The sequence below is a fragment of the Aspergillus pseudotamarii genome (genome assembly GCF_009193445.1).
Source record: "Aspergillus pseudotamarii strain CBS 117625 unplaced genomic scaffold BDV38scaffold_101, whole genome shotgun sequence".
NCBI lineage: Eukaryota > Fungi > Ascomycota > Eurotiomycetes > Eurotiales > Aspergillaceae > Aspergillus > Aspergillus pseudotamarii.
Window position 1 is genome coordinate 21,705 of NW_022475115.1, and position 18,936 is coordinate 40,640.

The 18,936-nt window shown below is 47.6% G+C and overlaps 10 protein-coding genes and 1 non-coding gene across 11 annotated transcripts; 4 read left to right on the forward strand and 7 right to left on the reverse strand.

Moving 5' to 3' along the window:
- Positions 1-150: 150 nt before the first annotated feature.
- Positions 151-917, forward strand: BDV38DRAFT_13049 (transcription initiation factor IIA subunit gamma). Its single transcript, XM_032051285.1, has 3 exons — positions 151-220; positions 278-425; positions 517-917. The coding sequence occupies exons 1-3, from the start codon at positions 177-179 to the stop codon at positions 661-663; spliced, it is 339 nt and encodes a 112-aa protein (XP_031907764.1). The 5' UTR covers positions 151-176; the 3' UTR covers positions 664-917.
- A 411-nt stretch (positions 918-1,328) lies between these two features.
- Positions 1,329-2,616, forward strand: BDV38DRAFT_13068 (uncharacterized protein). The gene is made up of 2 exons (XM_032051291.1): positions 1,329-1,399; positions 1,453-2,616. The coding sequence occupies exon 2, from the start codon at positions 1,615-1,617 to the stop codon at positions 2,467-2,469; it is 855 nt and encodes a 284-aa protein (XP_031907765.1). The 5' UTR covers positions 1,329-1,399; positions 1,453-1,614; the 3' UTR covers positions 2,470-2,616.
- Positions 2,595-2,999, reverse strand: BDV38DRAFT_288424 (uncharacterized protein; the record flags this gene model as incomplete). Its single annotated transcript, XM_032061030.1, has 2 exons — positions 2,595-2,861; positions 2,922-2,999. 2 exons carry the CDS (start codon positions 2,997-2,999, stop codon positions 2,595-2,597), a joined length of 345 nt encoding a protein of 114 aa, XP_031907766.1.
- On the reverse strand, positions 2,726-3,601 carry BDV38DRAFT_263647 (uncharacterized protein). Its single transcript, XM_032056200.1, has 2 exons — positions 2,922-3,601; positions 2,726-2,861 (listed from the first exon to the last, which is right to left on the reverse strand). The coding sequence occupies exon 1, from the start codon at positions 3,455-3,457 to the stop codon at positions 3,119-3,121; it is 339 nt and encodes a 112-aa protein (XP_031907767.1). The 5' UTR covers positions 3,458-3,601; the 3' UTR covers positions 2,726-2,861; positions 2,922-3,118.
- Positions 3,602-4,224: 623 nt separating this feature from the next.
- Positions 4,225-4,681, reverse strand: BDV38DRAFT_263648 (uncharacterized protein). Its single transcript, XM_032056201.1, has one exon. The coding sequence runs from the start codon at positions 4,669-4,671 to the stop codon at positions 4,369-4,371; it is 303 nt and encodes a 100-aa protein (XP_031907768.1). The 5' UTR covers positions 4,672-4,681; the 3' UTR covers positions 4,225-4,368.
- Positions 4,682-4,717: 36 nt separating this feature from the next.
- Positions 4,718-5,756, forward strand: BDV38DRAFT_263649 (uncharacterized protein). Its single transcript, XM_032056202.1, has one exon. It carries the CDS (start codon positions 5,243-5,245, stop codon positions 5,561-5,563), a length of 321 nt encoding a protein of 106 aa, XP_031907769.1. The 5' UTR covers positions 4,718-5,242; the 3' UTR covers positions 5,564-5,756.
- Positions 5,757-6,023: 267 nt separating this feature from the next.
- On the reverse strand, positions 6,024-6,128 carry BDV38DRAFT_t234. The gene has a single exon. It is a non-coding gene; the product is annotated as a tRNA-Met (tRNA).
- Positions 6,129-6,632: 504 nt separating this feature from the next.
- Positions 6,633-11,480, reverse strand: BDV38DRAFT_275716 (DUF323 domain protein; the record flags this gene model as incomplete). Its single annotated transcript, XM_032058074.1, has 9 exons — positions 6,633-6,746; positions 6,817-7,701; positions 7,776-8,199; positions 8,675-8,756; positions 8,822-9,117; positions 9,179-10,079; positions 10,138-10,353; positions 10,421-11,100; positions 11,185-11,480. 9 exons carry the CDS (start codon positions 11,478-11,480, stop codon positions 6,633-6,635), a joined length of 3,894 nt encoding a protein of 1,297 aa, XP_031907770.1.
- A 611-nt stretch (positions 11,481-12,091) lies between these two features.
- BDV38DRAFT_263657 (uncharacterized protein) lies at positions 12,092-12,420 on the reverse strand (the record flags this gene model as incomplete). The annotated part of the gene is made up of 2 exons (XM_032056203.1): positions 12,092-12,281; positions 12,356-12,420. Coding segments are annotated over 2 exons (195 nt in total), but the record flags the coding sequence as incomplete, so codon positions are not given.
- A 1,948-nt stretch (positions 12,421-14,368) lies between these two features.
- On the reverse strand, positions 14,369-17,780 carry BDV38DRAFT_275717 (integral membrane protein DUF92-domain-containing protein; the record flags this gene model as incomplete). Its single annotated transcript, XM_032058075.1, has 7 exons — positions 14,369-15,002; positions 15,110-15,299; positions 15,443-15,537; positions 15,571-15,603; positions 16,340-17,046; positions 17,119-17,500; positions 17,767-17,780. The coding sequence occupies 7 exons, from the start codon at positions 17,778-17,780 to the stop codon at positions 14,369-14,371; spliced, it is 2,055 nt and encodes a 684-aa protein (XP_031907772.1).
- Positions 17,781-17,890: 110 nt separating this feature from the next.
- Positions 17,891-18,751, forward strand: BDV38DRAFT_263663 (uncharacterized protein). Its single transcript, XM_032056204.1, has 2 exons — positions 17,891-18,573; positions 18,627-18,751. The coding sequence occupies exon 1, from the start codon at positions 18,223-18,225 to the stop codon at positions 18,571-18,573; it is 351 nt and encodes a 116-aa protein (XP_031907773.1). The 5' UTR covers positions 17,891-18,222; the 3' UTR covers positions 18,627-18,751.
- The last annotated feature ends 185 nt before the right edge of the window (positions 18,752-18,936 follow it).

The following is an 18,936-nucleotide window of genomic DNA, read 5'->3' on the forward strand; positions in this document are numbered from 1 at the left end:
GAAATTGTTTACCTGAAATTAAACTTGTCAATCATATTGATGTAATAACCTGGACAAGTGGTCACATGATATTAACCTGTATATCACGTGCAGATACTCCCCCACGGCCAGTCATATCACTCAGGCAACTCTCACCAGGTCCAACTATCCCCCTCGATCGCTCCATACTCGGCACCATGAGCAACGCACAAGCATATTACGAGCTTTATCGCGGGAGCAGGTACTGACTGGCTAGCCTAATATGTTCAACCATTCACTAACCCATTTCCTATTCTAGCCTGGGCCTGTCCCTTACCGACACCCTCGATGACTTGATCAATGATGGCCGAATCGAGCCTCAGCTCGCCATGAAGATTCTTTCCACTTTTGATCGAGTGATCACCGAGGTCCTCGCAGATAAAGTGCGCGCTAGGCTTACTTTCAAGGTACATATATCCTGCGGAGCACCGTATTAGAGAAGTCCCGCCAGCCTCGTTTGTTAAATGTCAAAGACTAACAAAGTTTCTCTCTCAATAGGGTCACCTGGATACATATCGCTTCTGCGACGAAGTATGGACCTTCCTCATCAAAGATGTCACCTTCAAATTGGACAACCAGACGACCGTACAAGCGGATAAAGTGAAGATTGTTAGCTGCAACAGCAAGCGCCCCGGCGAGGCATAGCGACCTATCGTTCCCAGATATCCATGGCTCTTTTGTGCTTTTTCTTTTACTCCCTTAGGCCCTATTTCCTGGACCGGCGTTATGACAATGTCAACATCGGGTTGACTGGGGCATGGACTTCTTGATATTAGGGGTTTTTATGTGGCGTTGGGGACATAACATTGATTGCATGTGTATTACAAATCTTGCTGTGCAAACGCTACTTAGAACAAATCGATACCCAAGATGGACGCGGGTTTTTCTTTACAACTTGTTCTGTGCGGGTAGGAAGCAAAATCCTCTGATATACAAGTAGTGAGATATTTAAGTACTCCCAGTTGAGTTGTCCTCTCTACTCCAAATGGATCAAGTCGAGCCCAGGACATAGCCTTACTGCATTCAGTAAAGTGATCATGCGGAGGCGGGGCGGAAACCCTCCCGCGTCCCGTCATCTCTTATCGCGCCTCATTCGCGTCCTGTTTCTGCCCGCACTCAATCTTTCTAAGATTCAAGGAAAGTGAACCGAGAATGATAAGCGATTAAATCTAGTCTCTCGTGGCACAGCGTCACCGAACACCAGACAAGATGCCTCGCACGCTACCTTGGCTCACCGGCACAGGAAATAGCAAAAGCAGCAAAGACTCCAAGCCAAAACGAACGGTAAAAGAGAAAAGCAACAAAAACAAGGACAGCGATGCGACTCCCAGAGCGAGAGCGCGCGATTCTAGTCCGAAGAAACGAGACTTCTTCAGATCATGTATAGAGTTCTGAGGGAAAATGGGAAGCATAGAAACTAACATCCTAGTATAGCCCCGACACCGCCATCATCTCCCATTCACCGCTGTCCATCCGAAGAGTCCGTTTTCCTTTACCCTTTCCGCTAGCCAAGCTGAAGGGGACCGTTGTTAATGTGGGCAATTGATTTTAATTAGGTTTCTAATCGAGGGTCTGTCTAACGATGACATTTACATTATGGTCGAAGACGAATTCTACGCTGTGGCCCAATCCTTTACGCAACATCTTCATTATGCGGAGTACGCGAAGCGCAAGAAGGAAGTAAAGTTACAGAATGCTACGGCGATTCAGAATCTAGCCAGGCCGACTGATGGGGTAACGCCTGTTAGCGACGTCACCAGACGGAGAGATGCTGCTGATGCACTTTCCGCACGTCAGAAGGCTGGGCTTGAGCGGATACAGAGTAAACGGCCGCAGGTGGATTCTGAAGAAGAGAATGAAGTGGTAGAGGGTGAAACGTGGGCGGGGACATCACTACACGGTCTAATGATGAGTCCCAGGAAGGCAAGGTCATTGGTAGGTATGCAGGAGATCAAGTCATCGACAAGGGCGGCTGCGGGATTTTCGCAGTCATCTGGCACGGGGAGATATTCAGGAGCGATTGGCAGTTCGCCACCAAGGATATATAAAACAGCCAAAAGTATCGATGTTGACGAAACAGCTTCGGAAGACGATGACCTAGAACTACAACACGAAACACCGAGGCCCACTCAGAAAGCACGTCTCATTAGTTCTAATTCCATGTCGTCGAATTCTCAACATAGCCCTTTGACCCCTACAAAGGACCGGGGAAGAAAAGTGCAGTCTATCAATACTAGATACAAGACACCAACCGTTACCCACTCCAAGAGGAGATTGCTTTTTGATGATGATTTTGATGAGCTGCCAGAGCTACAAAATTCAGACGTACAAGTACAGGGTCGAGGTTCTTCACCGTCTATCAGGAAAACCCGACAGAAAACTCCACCCCGTGGGAACAATCCGCAGTCGAAGAAATCGCGTCTCAACGAAGTTCCAACTTTCCTGCTTTGAATTCGCAGGTGATTTAAGCGAGATAATTTCATAGCCAATCCGGCACCCATTGATTCCAACCTGGCGGCACAACTTTTGAAACTCGGCAAGCCAGGCATTCTCATGCCGGCTTTGAGCCAACGGCCTCAGTCTTCGTGTTCTGAGACTGGCCGAGCTACTCTGACACTTAGTCTTCGGACGTTGTTCTTGATTCGTTGGCGAGTTGAGGGTTCACGCTCCAAGGTCTTGATCATTGCGTCCTTCTCAAGGGAAGAGCTGTGGCTATGTAACGTTTGAGCACTGTGAACGGCATTGTCAGAAACAGTCTCTCGAGGTTTGGTGCTAACATGTACTGACTCGTCATCTGGGAAGAAAGTCGGCATTTCCTCCTTGCGGAAGTTGGTTGGGTGTCCCTGAATCTGCTGTCAGTTGCATTTTCCAGGCCAAGTCTTAGTTTGAAGACCTTTACTTACGATTTCCAATGCCCTGTGGTGCGAATCACGCTGGAATGGGGCCTTGACCAGTCGACCAATCTGCCGGAAACACTCCATAATTGCAAAGTGGGGATGTCGGAATGAAGAAAATTCGTAGTCAATTAGGTCGAATCGAAGTGAGATACAAGGTACGCTGATCGACCACTATTTACCGCAGGGTCGAAGCAAGCAAAGGACTAAAAATCGGTATTCGCAAAAGACAAAAGGGAGTGGACGCTTTCTGCAAGATGTTCTATGAAACGAAGGACACGGTCAGAATGAAAGAAAAGACGATGGCCCAAAAGAAGAAAGGTACTAAAAAACAGAACGAAAGACAGACTGGCGAATGTTCTATGACATTGGAGGCGCTGGCCGGGGAAGAAAAGGACAAACCTTTTGACACAACAGTGAGAGGCAGGACGATGATATATACCGAGATTCTTGGAAAGAAAGAACTTTTGCCAGCCAGCTGAATGAATTAACGGTTTCGCCCGTGCAAAATGCAGACTTAACCCGATCGGCACATTCTGTAGCATGGAGCCAACAGTGACAGCCTTATGTTCCTTTCGTACCGCGTTATGTGACACATTCCTTTGGCAGTTATCCCCTCGCAGTAGAAAAGAGCGGGTATCTCTCAGGGCTCAAGGTGACTTGGCCGAATGAAATCGCGTGAATGATTTTCTCTCTCTCTTTTTTTTTTTTTTTGGAATATTAAGATTAATACTATTATTTTCTTTTTTTGGTCCTCGCCCCCTTCTTGCCTAATTTAACCATTTAATACAGTAACATGCATGCAAGAAATGCTGGCGCAACACTTGTCTGACTCGGGAGCCGACAATCTAGACTGGAGTTAGGCGATAGCCTATTGACAACAGCGCATACATAGCAAGGCGCCTAAAGATCATAATCCAAGTCTCCTATCTAGCATATGCATTGGTGGGTAGTCCATTGTCGATCTCTCCAGCAACCTGTAACTACAGCAGCGCCTAAACTGTACGATGAGATTATTCGTTTTTTTTAGGTTTTTTTTATTATTTTTTTTTTTCTTATTTCTTTTTCGGTTCCATGCATGAAACTTTGCTGAGTTGGCCCTCAGGGTCCAGAATAATCTCGGGAGGCGGCAGTGCACCGGTTAAGACTAACTCTTGGGGCGCGCGCGCGTAATCGCTTACTTTCAGACATTCCGACCAGAAAGACTGATCGATCCAATCAATAATTCCCATTGTTTACCAACCTCCATATCACAGATCGCGACGAAATAGAATTTAACCCGCCCAAAAAAAAAAAACAATAAACAGACCCAGCAAAACTCCCGATATCCATAAACCCACTTAAGCAAATGAAATCGAAACAGTAATGGACGGAAAAAAGGGCAATTGAATCCATGGAACATTCCACAGGTGAATGCGGAGTACAGTACAATTACAACCATCTTCATGGAATTTAATCAAAGATCGAATGGAACCACCCCCCAGTCATGTTTCAAACATGACCAGCCAGCAATCTTAATTAAAGGAATTAGAGAAGAAAAAAAAGAAACGAAAAGAGAAGAAAAAGTAAGAAAACGGGAAAGGAAAAGGGAAAAGAGAAGTGATAGCACTCCAAGACCCGAGACCATCCTCCATTCCCCAATTAAACACGGTATTATTGCATTCCATGGCCCCCAAATCCAAGTACTCCGTAATAGACGTCCTCGCGCCCGGAATCTCTTCTCCCTTGCGTCAGGAAACACTTCGCTGACTTCACGCATTCCCAGTGGCTCAATAGTACGCGCAAAAAAAAAAAAAAAAAAAAAAAGGACGACATATTCGTTGTGTCCCTCCCTTTCGTAACCATCGTTCTGGGTCTCGTTTCTTTCTTTCTTTCGATACCACACCCCTCCCTCTCCCCCTATTCCACTCCGGACTACGGAAAATCCATCGAAAGAAAGAAGAAAAGGAAAGGGGAGAGGGTTAAGATGGGGCATTGAAATGGGGTCTATGGGGGAACGGACGGGAGATCAGTGGATCGGTCACCGCATACGGAATACCCACTATACTTTCTCACGCCTTTACCTTCCTCCCTTTTGCCCCGTTTGCGCCCCATTTAAGGAAAGGAAAAAGGGAAAAACTTAAGGTATATAGGCTAGGGTTAGGTATGTTGGGACCCTGGAATGACTGGTCGAAATCTGATTTACTGGCGGTGTGAGATTAGCTGAGTATTACCTATTCCGGCAGGTGTGTGGTTTCTGTACGGAGTAGATTCGGATGCCTAGATATAACCGCACCTATCTGCCGTAGATAAAGGATAAAGACAAAGGAGGATGTAACCGAGCAAGTGGTATGACTGTTGAGTCAGGGTTATGTTATCATCTACAATTCATGAGCCGCGGTGGTATGTCTGGCTGCGCTGAACAGAACCAACCTACGTACTCCTATGTACGATGTACGGATCGTCGATACATACTGTCACCGGCCGAAAACCTACGATGGGGAGATCGGAGTACGTACCCGTCTTTTCACACTAAAGCGCGACATGATCGTCCGGTCCGGCTGATGGTTTTCGCTATTCTTGTGACTTTAGTAATCCTCTTAAGGGTGATGATCATAGTATGGGCGTTTATTGGGGACCCCCCGGGCTGGAATTTGCGCTTGTGTTTTTGAGGGCTTTTTTGTTTTATCTCGGGGCGTCAGTGCTATGGGATGGACTACGTAATCGGGTCTCCATGCGGTATTTCTTTCTTTAGTACTCTGTACTGACATATGCATTATGTACATACGGAGCAGTTTGTATATGAATAGAAGTTGTTCAGGGGATCTACGGCCTACAGGAAATCGATTATGGTGCATATGTGGCCGACATGCGGAGGCGTCGAAAATAGATGCTAATGCAGGCGGAAGCAGGCCAAGTGGCGATCTAGAACGGTCTTGTTGGTCGGGTGTGAGATCAGATCTGGGCTAGGTGGGATTTAAACATGTCGATGGTGTGTAAAAGTACCAGTTGACTTTGAGTTACTCCGTGAATGGAAAAGCATATGTTGATTGAGGGTCGGAATATTCAATCAAAAATGAGATCTCGTCCTAGGGGCGAGCGAGATGAAAAAATAAAATGCAAAAAAATATGTGCCTCCAACGAGAATCGAACTCGTGCTTGCGGATTGCAACTCCTTTAGATAGGAATTGTCATATTGATATGAGACCGCCGTCCTAACCACTAGACTATGGAGACCAGTTGTTGGAAACAGCACATAGTTTAAGCTTTATAAGCAAAAACAAACAGCATATCTTAATTTTTCCCCTGGCTAGTTGTCAAGTGATTGTACGAGACTTAGCCTAGATATATACTCATGTTTAGATATAAGAGTTGCTAAGTGATATTTACATGTGGTGATTATTCTCTATGGTCGCTCGTATTGCTCTGGTTGGCGTTATATGTTTCTCCATATTCTTCTCTGCGAGAATATATTTATTAGTGTATGTCACGACTGTACGGAGTAGAGCGACCGGCTATGGTATTTGTCACTTATAATTAGCTAAATATATAATTATCCAAGATAGTGGGGCCAATAGCTGTTTGCCTACGGATCACAAATACTCGAAAAAGCTGAAGGATACATCTCCAGGGACCTGCCCCTAAGCAATCATGCCTAAGTTCGCTTTGATCATTTTAGTCTACCTTACCATATATGATCATTGACATCCATAAGTCATAGCAGCTAAAAGTGACACCTCTTTATTTAGGGTAGGCCTTGATGTGGTGGCTTTTGAGCTTGACAAATTGCTCAAAGCCGAATCTGCTCAGAGTTACGCCCCGCCCCGAATTCTTCCAGCCGGTCCATGCGAGATCCTGAAACAGTCAGCATCGTCCTAGGCGCACCATGGCAATCAGATCTCGGTCGGTCCATATTGAAACTTACCGGACTAGGATAATCAGATCGGTTGATGAAGACAGTCCCCGCCTCCACCTGCTCAACTAGTTCCTCAGCCTTAGCCACATCCTTGGTCCAGACACTGGCAGTCAGCCCAAACTCGCTGCTGTTCATCAGCTTAATAGCTTCCTCATCGCTGTTGACCTTCATAACAGGAATGACAGGACCAAAGGTCTCCTCCGTCATGACAATCATGTCATGGTTCACGCCCGTCAGAAGCGTAGGCTTGACGTAGTTGCCATCCGCAGGAGGGGTTTCAAATGTCTCATTCGCTGGAGTTTCATCCCTGGCACCCTTCTGGATTGCATCGGTGACATGGGCCTGAATGGTATCCTTCGCACGCTTTGAAATAACAGGTCCGATCTGCGTTTGCTTGTCAAACGGATCCCCGACACGATACTTGCTTAGGACCTTCTTGACTTCCCCAACGAAGGCATCGTAGATGTTCTTGTGCACGTAGACCCGCTCGATCGCACAGCAGCTCTGTCCACTGTTAAAGATAGCTCCATCAACGACCTCCTCGGCGGCCCACGCCGCATCCACATCGTCCCGAACATAAGCTGGGTCTTTGCCACCGAGCTCCAGCCCAACATTGACGATGCGGTCTGACGCGGCCTTCTGAACAGCCAAGCCGCCAGCCACCGAGCCTGTGAAACAGACGTGGTTGACCAAAGGTGATCGGACAATAGTCTCAAGTAGTGTAGGAGATCCACAGTGAAAATATTGGATGACGTTCTGAGGGAGCCCTGCCTCGGCGAAGGCAGTGGCAAATTGCTCTACTATAGTCGGAGTTTGCGGAGAGGGTTTCAGAATGACAGCATTTCCAGCCAGAATAGCAGGGATCAAACTGTTAACAAGGATCAAATAGGGGTACTATTCCATGGCAAGTATAAGATTAGTATATTTTCGCTGTGACTGACTCAAACTAAAGTATAACGGCAACGTACGTTCCAGGCAAATATGATAAACGCCACACCAACAGGCTTCCGCTTAATATAGCGTCTGAAGCCCTTCTCCTCTTCACCCGAGACAACGCCCTCTTCGCCCAGGACCGAATCACTGATCTTGGTCAGGTAGCGACTGCGCTTGATAGCTGTCATTACCTCCACACCGGTATATGCGATCGGACGACCCATCTGCTCAGTCAGCTCGCGCGCAAGCTCATCTTTCTTTTTCTCGAGAATGTCTAATGCACGTGTTACAATTTCTTGACGCTGTTTGAGAGTGGTCGACTGGGAGAATGATCGGAAAGCCTCCTGCGCGACCTCTGGGATTCGCTGCAGGTCCTCGGAGGTGACGCCCGTCCGAGTGACAACTGGCTGATTTGTGGAGGGCGAGATAGTCGTGATGGTTTCGAGAGACATATTGAAGCTACCCGTTTGCAAACTCTAGATTAGATAAAAAAGGAAACAATGAACCTTAGTTGAGATATTTATCCCGGGCATGTATAAAGACAGCTTGATAAGTTGGAGGGGCATCTTCGTCACGTTATCGGTTGGAGCTTCCCCGCTGTGGTGGCACCCACTCTACTATGCCCTAAACAGTAATCTACTGGCGTGTAGCTTCGTTGAGGTACCACTCTTCTGACAAAGTATACCTTAGGAAGGAAAGTTGAACTAGGTGTGGAGTAAAGATATACCATTAAATTGATAGGTGTTTCAGAACTTGGAGATCTAGATAAGCAAGCATGAAATCTATGCCTAAACAAACCCCTCGCCCGCTACTAAAGATCCCGTACCAGGCGTGCTCCTGCCCAGGTGTAAGGATAGTTGTGCTGGTACCAATTGACGCTAGAAATGATGTCAGCTTCTCATAGTTGCCCCGGGCCCTATGCTTATAAACTTACAAAGTGGTACGCCCAGCAACGCGGGGATGAGTAGCCCAAGAACCACCCAGGATGATGTTGTGTTTACCGTCGAAGAAATCGGCTGTGCGGAGTTAGTGAATAATGATCAATTCTTGGAGAGTATTCGATTATGAGACTGGTGCTTACAGGTGTATCCCGGGTAGATCTCCATGGCTTTAAAGCCATGGTGTGGCGCTAATGGCGTGCTAGTCCACTCCCATGCGCCTCCCAGTTCACCCTGACCGGCGAGTTGATCGCCGTTCTGGATAACTGGGGTTGGGTGCCAGTGCTTGAACCCGACGTTGAGGCCGTCGAGATCAAGGAACACTGGCAAGGCGTTTCGGGAAGGATATTGTACAGGCTGGTGGTCCGGCATACGAGGCTTGCTGGGGTTGATCTTTGAGTAGCCATTTCCGTTCACCCCATTCAGATCACCGTTTGCACTGAAAGCAGTCAGCTCAGCTTAATCCTCAGGGTGTGGCATTGAATCGAAGCTGCACTAACCTATGGCCGTTGGGCTGCTCATTATGCTCCATGCTACCTGTCTCCTTTAGTAGCGCTGAGTGCAGATAGATACTCCTTGCCTCTTCGAACGTAGGGATCCTGCAGCCCGCCCATTCGGCGTATTCGGCCAATTCATCATATGATGCCATCACAGGCCAGTCTTGGGCGAATTCAAGTGGAATTGAGCCAAAAACAGTACGGACGGCAAAATTGGCCATAAAGTCCTTTGTCGCCTCGACACTACTTCCGTTGACGGCCATAGGTATGGCGTAGTCTTCATTCGAATGGGTCAGAACCCATGATGCTGGCCTTCTGCGCGACTGATTCGCCTGCAAGTACTTAGCATATTCGCCATTGGTGATAGGCCTGCCCTGCGCCTCAAATGCCGGAACGGTCACTGTTCTCGCAGGTTTCTCATTGTCCCACCCATAGGTCGTTGGGGGTACGTCGTTGGTATCAGCACCATCGAGGCCAATGGTAATTGTTTGTTCAGGAATGGAGAACCACTCATTTGTTTTCATGTTTTCCCGAGCTTCTTGATACATATTTTCAAAGTCCGGCCGTTCAGCGGCAGGTGGGGGAAGTATCTTCTCGCTCTGAATCAGCATGTAGAGAAATGTCTCGAGGTGCATCACCTCGTGCTCAAACCCAATCCAAAGCGCCTCGCCCAGGATTCTATTTTCTGCAAGACCCTCGATTTGATAGATGGATCTAACTCTATTTCTGACTCGCTCTTGGTAGTCCAGAATTTCATCAAGAGCTGGCCACTCATCTGGGATCTCGCTATGGGAGTGGCACTTCTCGGGGTCATCTACGTCAGGATCAATCCCACGTTCGAAAATTAGTTTATAGGTCTTTGGCTCTGTCAGTTTTCCGTGCAGGGCTCGAGTCAGGTGGATGTCTGTTTGCATAATTAGCATCATGCTATGTGGTGAGAGTAGTAAGCCATGTAGACCAACCCAAGAATGTAGGAATGTGTCCCAGATAGAAGATTAAAGAGTTCCGTAGCTTGATCGGCTTTGACAGAAGCTCTTCGCGAGGGACCATGGCCTTTGTAGCATTATCCCATGCCGTCCACAGAGACTGCCATTCTTCAAAGCTGGGTATAGGATGAGCTGCATATTGAGAGGGAGATATGGGGAGGTTTAGGGTGGCGGATGTCAGGAGATGGAGATCTAGCTCGCGGAAAGCCAGAGTCAGCACACGCTTGTATTGGAAATGAGGCAGCCATTCGCTACTCACGGTAATCGCCAGACCCACTGCCCACTTCCGCCGTCTGGATTAACTTGGCATCATGCCACAGTTGATCGCGTTCTTCTGGTCCGTATTTGTACGCCTCTTCGAAGTAAAGTTTCTCCCCTTTCTGAAGTATGACCCCATTGATGGTGACGTCCTTCTTGGGTGAGTAGGCTGCCCAGTGTCGTCCCTCCACAGTATCGTAGTCAGTCACTACTTCCCACTCATCAGGTTTGAAGGCTTCGTATCCGAGAACAATATTTGCATGCACTAGTCCGTTCTCGTAGAACTGCCGTGTAACACCTTCCGAGTCATTGTATGCCCTGTATACTTTGCCCGGGTCCTTGCAGCCATCCAGACCAATGATCATCATATCGGACGGGCCAAGAAGGCTAGCATACTGCGAGAGAAATTTTGCTGCGCCGGGACGGTCAAAGTTCCCTAAAGAGGAACCCATAGACATGATCACTGTGGGCCGCTTCCTGTTTTCGGGGCTGTTAAGCCAAGTGACGGCGTCATCGTAGGTTCCATGGAGACCATGGAGGCCAACGTGTGTGTAATCGTCAATGGATACCTCGGCGAATGTGCGCTGCAGTTCTGATAGCGACAGGTCGAGGGCATAATAATCCACGCGCTTTCCCACGCGCTCAAACTCCCGTAGCAGAATCTCAATCTTCCGAAGATTCCTAAAAGGCGGTTAAAACCGGAGAACATTCTTGATACGCTACGCAGCCTGAAAGGTTACGATTTGATTTGGAAGGATGACGCACCCACTACCTAACTCAAGCAATTGCGCATTGTCTGGAATCCGTTCAACTATCCTCCTGGAATTTGTCTCCAAGACCTCAATCTCCGCATTTGTTAGATAGTACTCCTCCACATAGGTGATTTTCTCAAAAAGCTTGAGGCCATTGGCATCGTAAAGAAGCATCGTTGGCATTGACTTCCTAACGCCAGCGGGAGGATTAATACCCTTATGGATCTCATTTACGAGGGAGAACTCCACGTCATTCTGAAAAATGTTGACAATGTCAACGGTCTTAGGAGGAAGAGCCAACGGTGACATTTTGATCTGACGGCGCAGAAACCACAAATGCGCAAGAAACACAGCGAAATACCAGAAAAATACTGCAAGTTTAATAGAGGACCTTAACCGCGGGGGTTATAGCAGACGGACCGGGTAGTTTATATGGTAGTAGGCAAAAGACAAAGAATATGCTTTGGGAGGGCAGATCAATGAGGGGTAAATGAGGAGTGCAGATAGTCCCCTGCAGATGGTATGACACGCACAGGAGTTAGTAGAAAATACAGAAGAGAAAGGAAGAATTGAACGTCGTATGCTAAAAACAGGTTTGTTTGGAATGCTGCGGAAGAGAAAGGGAACTTTATAAAGAATGGCTAGCCCTTGAACTTCCCAGCTCCATGGATTGAGCTGTTCCTGAATAATCCATGCTGATTCTGTAGTATTCCTATTGCAAACACCCCACGGATGAGAACTAGTCCAGTTTTGGTTATCAGATTGGGATGATGGTTGGAAGGTTCGACGGTTTGCGCTCTGACATCAAAGCAGATCGATCCGATTTGAGATTTGCAAGGGCAATGCAGGTCAGGCCACGGCTAGAATGACACAGGTTATCCTGTAAGGGCAAGAGTGCTGGCCCACTTCCCATACCAGACGTCAACTGCTGCACCAATCTGTGTCACGCATGCCATGGTCACTGAGATTGATATCCAACCATACGAGGAACTTCACCCACGGCTGGTGGAGAAATGCGAGATGACGTTGTGTTTGCATCGCCAGTTTGCAGCGTTTGCAGTACCCCACTTGTGGGGTCTTTTCTGTGGCTGTTGCAAGACTCAGCTGAAGGTATGGAGTACTTCCATCAAGTTACTTTATGGCATTTTGTTCCAATGCTCCATTCCGCTACTAATCCTGGAAAGATTCACAATTTCTCAGTGGTCTATGTATGTGCAATGGCCGCCTCTACCCCCCCTGAGAGATTTATGTCCAATCATAGGACTACTCATAGTCAAAGTCGCGCGACAACCGCACGTATGTATGCGAATCAACTTTCAAGGTTACTACTACCGACACGGCTCACGGCCGAATTAGGGTAATCCCTGATATTGATTATGCATGACACTATGATCCCAGCCTTACCGCACAGTACAGATATACCAGTCCACCCGAGGCTTTATGTATCAAAGATTCCCCTCGACCACCCTCAGGGGTATGAAGGACTCTGGAGGTCACATTTTTGGTGTTGACCCCGCCGTGTTGTTCCGATAAGCAGAACACACATACTGAGTAGCATACAATGTCTTTGTTAACAGACTCCCTCCGGAGCACTCTGGAACAGCCATGATTGGCTGTTGCGTCTTGATTCACTAAGATGCCACTCTGGCCTTTCTTGTATTTGCCCAGTGCCTGAAGTTCAGCAGCTCCCTAAGCTATGTCCTATACAGACAACTCTGCGAGTTGTGCACGCTCTACTAACTCCAGTAGCAGTTTCCTTGAACATATATGATGATCGCCAATATGGATGTGCGACAGTCTCGCCCCAAACGCTTTTGATAACTGACGTTTTCTGGGCTGCATTTGCACTCAAGCCTCGACTGTCATATCTAGAACCTAACTGTGATAGCTATGAGCCCAGCGAGAACAGAACGCGACCCTCATTAAGGACCGTCATTGCAAATCCCTGGGCTGTCATTCAAACTCAAGGTCCAGGGTGCAAACACTCCAGTACATAAGACAGGAAGAAATGCACCTATTTACCCCTCATCCAACCCTCACCCACAGTATAGACCAGTTCAACAACCTGGACAAGCGTAGCTATATCCTGCCCCAAGTACTCGAACCGACAAATTTGCAACACTGATGTCACGCTCTCCCTGTTTAAGGCTGCATCTCTCGGGTGGCCAAGTTCGCACATCAGAATCCATTATCTCACAAGCCCTGCAACAAGCTCTGCAATTAGCCAAATGCAGCTCTCGCATTGCAAATATTGGCTGGGCCGTATTGTGTGGCTTAGGGGTAACGGGACAAAAGACCTATCGATATTTTTATGACATACAGCCTTGGGCCAAGGATCTCCCTCAAGGTGAGGAGGTCTCACTGTATCTGGAGTTCCTTAACCCCGGCCTTGAAAAGGACATTCGGCAGCGCACTTTGCTCTCACAACATCGTGGGGTTTTCTTCCTCCACACCAGTGTTATCCTGCTCACAAAACCAAGTTAATCTCATCACCAAGGATAGCATAGTGCTCGCAACGCGCTGTCACGATGGCAAGAACCGTCAAATAGAGGTCCCTGTGACTACACACCCAAAGCCAGGCGATAGAAGGAAAAAACCCGAGGATATGGGTAGAAACTAACACCAAGCTTCCATTCCTCCGAGTGTCGTGGTCAGCCCCGTAGGATCCTACTTATGAGACAGAAACCTTCGGACTGGGATATGACCTGGCTCACTGCCGCAGAGAACTCTTGCTTTCGCCCGCCACAAGGTCAATTTACATTCACCATGTACTCTAAGGACCGGGCATCGCGTCCACGCTTGATTGGCATTTTCCAATTGGAAGTCTATCTATATGAAGATGAAGAGTAAATCCATTACGATGGGGGTTTTGGCCTATGGAAGAGAGGAACTGGGCAAGGCAATCATGGAGAAAACACATTGAACCTTGAGATAGATTGCAAAGTCTTCACCTGGTACCTCGATGGGGCAACCGAGCTCTTTATTATTTCAAAAGCCCTTGCCAAAGGCCTGCCGTGAAGGGTTGGTTTGCTCGCTCGTAGTTTCCAGGCCGCTGGTTATAATTTAGCATTGCTACTTTTTGTCCTATGCTCCATGCATGATATTCTTTTCCATGTACCAAAATCATCAGTTCGATAGCATCCTCGCATAGCACCATAATCCATGATCACACATTACAATAATACAAAACCAATCAATTAAGCCAAAGCCACAATATCGAAAACCGAAACCCCCCAAACCCAACCAGCAGCACCCATAGCGCCCACACTCATAATAAACGCCATCAAAACATTAACAGCGTTATTATCCAACAAATCCCGTCCACTCTCAACCCTCCGACTCTCATGCACCGTCTCAGCACCCTCCTTCTCCCCTTTCCTCTGCTGCACAGATCCAGAAGCAGAAGCAGAAGCAGAAGCACTCGAGTACCCCGTAGTACCCCCAGCCCTAGGATGAGGATGAACAAGCACCTTCTTCCCGCCCTCTCCCTCAACAACCTTCCCCGTCCGCTTATCCACAACACTCGCCTGCAACAAGCCCCCCAAAACACTATCCATCACACTCCCCAACGTGCCCCAGCCCGTAAACGCAAGCGTCCAATACACCCGATCCATAAGACTCGACTCTGCACAGAACGGCAAAAGCACAGCAGACGCAAAAGAGACCGTAAATGCACCGAATACGCCCGCCAAAAGACCCGCGGCTGTTACGCCGCCGTTTGTACCGGGTGGAACGACCCGGAGTGTGGGCGAGGTGATCAGACGGGGCTTGGATTTCGACAGAATGCCCAGCTCGGAGGAGAAGGTGTCGGCTGCTACAGCGGCATAGTTGCTGTTTTTATGGTTATTTTCGTTAGTAATTACTGGCCTTCCCACGTTTTTGTTCTTGGTCTTCATCCAGGAACAAATAAAAGAGAAAAAAGAGAAAGGGTGACATACGCAACAATCCCCACCACCAACAAATCTGCCGCACTCCTGCCATTCTCGAAACACTCCGCCGACGACCCACTCAGAGCATAAGTATGGAGGAGGATAAGCACCGTCGCGACGACACTATTCGCCAGAACCTGGATGTGGGTTCTTTGGCCCTCGCCGCCTTCTGACCCGGTCGCGGAGAGGGTTAATTGAGCTTTGATATCATGTTTGACCTAGATAACGAGCTGTTGAGTTAGTTACCTGTACACCTTTTTTTTTTTTTTTTTTTTTTGTGGGAGAACAAGTTCATGGGGTAGATTCCGTGCTCAGATCCTGACCCCGCGACGTAAACGATACCTTTGTGGCTTTTGTACCGCCGAAGTAGAAGACAGCAAGGAGGGCGAAGGGTGCTGACCAGGGGTGAAGGGCGTGGGCGGTTGCTGTTAGAGCTGCTGTTGCGAGGCCGAGGTGGGTGAGGGATTTACGGGAGTAGGCGCGGTGGACGAGGGCTATTATTGCTGGGATGGCGATTATTGGTTTCATTTTGGTGTATGTGTTTTGGTTTTTGATGTTGTTGTGGTGGCGGATGTTGAGATGTAAGGGTTATAGCATGTTCTGTTATGAGTGTGGTGGTGAAAGGATGAAGGAATAAAAAAGTTGTATAAGGCTAAGTTGTTGTGTTTGTCAAAAGGGAACAATAGCCTACAATTAAAGATGATAAGCTGAGCTGGGGGCGGAGTTAAACTGAGCTGAGCTCCCGGTGGGTCGAGGGTCGGCGTCATTGGCGGATTTCATGTCCGATTTTTTTTCCTCTTTAGCTTCTGTCCGTGGTGGATATTGTTGCTTAGTTTCATTTTTGGTAGTTGTTACACAGCCTAGAATGGCTAGGTTTCTCGTAATTGTACTACAGCCCAGTGAATCTCTATTGTTCTTTCTAGAAATTCTGCTTTGTCTATACACAAGCATCAACGGGGTCATCTTCGCTTCGACCATCTTACGAAGAGCAATCCCGTAGCCAATCTATATAGCTAACCATTGTAGCAGCTACACATGCATACCACCCAGCTTCGTTTATGCATTACCTGAAGTCTCTATCATGCCATCATTGACAGAACCACCAAGTAGCCTCTCCCAAACACTAGGAGGCTGAGTAGGTGGGAAGGGAAAGCTACTGGCGCCTCTTCCCGTAGACAGGTATCTGTCTATGAATAGCCACATTCAAGTCTCCTTATCCGGTACTGGATCAAGGCTCACAGATGAAACATGGAACTATCCTCGTTCGCCTCACAAAATCTCCAGAGCCCAGCTGCAACGGCAGCATCCCTGACAGAGCCAAGCTCATCATCGCGGACCGCGCGGTTGATTTCTGCATACCGCACTTCGTCCCCGTCCTCGCCTTTCGCATTCTTCATCGTCCGTTTCCTCTTCCCTACATGGGCATCCGGGTGATACTGCTCCATAATATGCACATATAGGTCTTGAGACACATTTTCTGCCAACCAGCGCATAATCTCCCGACCCTCGTCCTCCTTGCCAGGCATAACCAAATGTCGCAATAGGACGCCTTTCTTAGCAATCCCATCCGACGTAAAACATAAATCGCCGACCTGTTTATGCATGGCCTTTATGCTCTCCATCGCCGTCTCAGTATAATCTTCGGCTTTGAGCAACCGCTTCGACGTACTATTCCTCCATACCTTGAAATCAGGCAAGTAAATATCAATTAGACCGTCCAGTAGCTCTAGAGACTCCAGCGAATCAAACGACGACGTATTGTAAATAATAGGAATGTTGAGACCCATATCGCGCGCCGTCAGAATCGCGAGCGCAACCTGCGGCACCACATGTTCCGGCGTGACTAGGTTAATATTATGGCAGTTACCCACTTGCTGAAGCTTTATAAACCAATCCGCTAGTTCTTCGGGAGTTACGTCGAAGCCGTTTCGTTGGTGGGCGATGTCCTAAGGAGTCACGATTAGCGCGTTGATCTGAGCAATGCAGAACTGCCACGAAAAAAACAGGTAACGACATACATGATTCTGGCAAAACACACAGCGCAAATTGCATCCTGAAAAGAAGACGGATCCACTCCCATTAAATCCCTGAATACATGGTTCCTCTCCACGATGTGGTGCGATCGTGTTGACCTTGACGGTCTCAGCGCCGATTAGACATACCCCGGTTTCTTCGTACCGGTTTACTCCGCAACGGCGTGGGCATAAGTTGCATTCTCGTAGATGCGCATAGGCGAGAGACCTTTTCTTCGAAGCGTCTATCGATGTGAGCAGCTGGTAGCGCGGGATATATTCGTCGAGCAGAAACGCGGGCGGAATTCCTATGTACCGTTTCGGAACGAGGGATGTAAAGGACGGTCGCAGACGGAAATGGTGAGACGATAATTGACTAAGAGATCTGCTTAGGCGATTCATAATTCAACGCTAATTCCGGGGTAGTCACCCATCTCGTTGAAAGACTAGGAAACAAGGTAGGTGGAGATTGGAAAGCAGCGGATATGTTGGATAAATCCTTATCGCTGATAAAGAGTTTATCTCAGCAGTGGCGTCATTACGTGGAACAATCATAATCATATCCAATATTATTGGAGCGTTTCTTTTGCTGTCTGATATTTATCCACTATAGCATAATTCAGGTACCAACTTAAAACACAGGCAAGGTCTGACTAGTGCTGGGTCATCCTGGCACTATGTAGTATTTACTACGGCTGTACGGCATTCTCCGCATAACTATACGAGTTGATTGACAAAGAAGAGTTGATGCCTCAGGCCCGAAAATATGATCTCCAATTTCCTGTATATCTTCACTTACAATGTATAACAATACACCCCATCACTATGGATTTAATATCAAAAGAGCCAGAGGAATATAGATATCCTAAAGATAAATTTACCAACTCAACAAAGAACATAATTCGCCTACCATTCACGCCGAAAACACTCTTCTTGACCGTTCATAACCTAAATACAAGCATCAAGTTATCGCTGCCAATCCACAGCCATGCTCGCCATCATATCCAAGGCCAAAGTGACAATCCTCCCAGACCATACTGATTCTCGCAAGAATGACACCCACAGGGTACCCTAACAGTCATCTCAGTAAGTTCAAGCCAAGCCCAAACCATGCACAGCATCTATCAAGCCCTAACCACTATCCAAGCCAACATCCACGGCATTCCAAAGCGAGATTTACTCGAATCATTACTACGGTATGCCCTTTCCACTCACGATTACAAGGGTAATTTAGCGCCGATCAACGTGGACAGAATATGGAAGGACTATGAAATGGCCGAGGCGCAAAACATGGGTCTCAGGGAAGTCTGCGGCAGAACGCTGCTTGTAGATATCCGCTTCAATTTGATGACTCCCAAAGGGTATGACTCTCTTAATGGTGAAGGCTGGTGTCTCTATGTTGTCAACAAGCTGCGCAAGAAGTATCCTCTTGATGATGCCATGAGGAATCTGGAGACATGAGCCTGTCTTCATCGGCTGGTTAAGTCAAGTACGCCGTTTGAGTTAGTTATTAGTTTCGTTGTTATGTAATATTTGTATCGGTGCTTGAAGCTTTGTTGCGATGGACGGAGGCTTCGATTTGTGTTGGATTTGTTAGAATATGGAGTTGAGAGTTGGATAATATAAGTGTTTTTGGCTTGGACGAAGTACACTGCTGACCGTGCCGATCATCTGGTGATGCATAATCTATGTAGACGACGTCTATGACATGTCAGGCACATGAGACGCAGCCGATTCTTTTCAGGTGATCAGAAGTTGTATCAAAAATACTCTATGTAGCTGTGGGACATGATCCCAAGGTGTTGGATGATATGTGTGCATTAT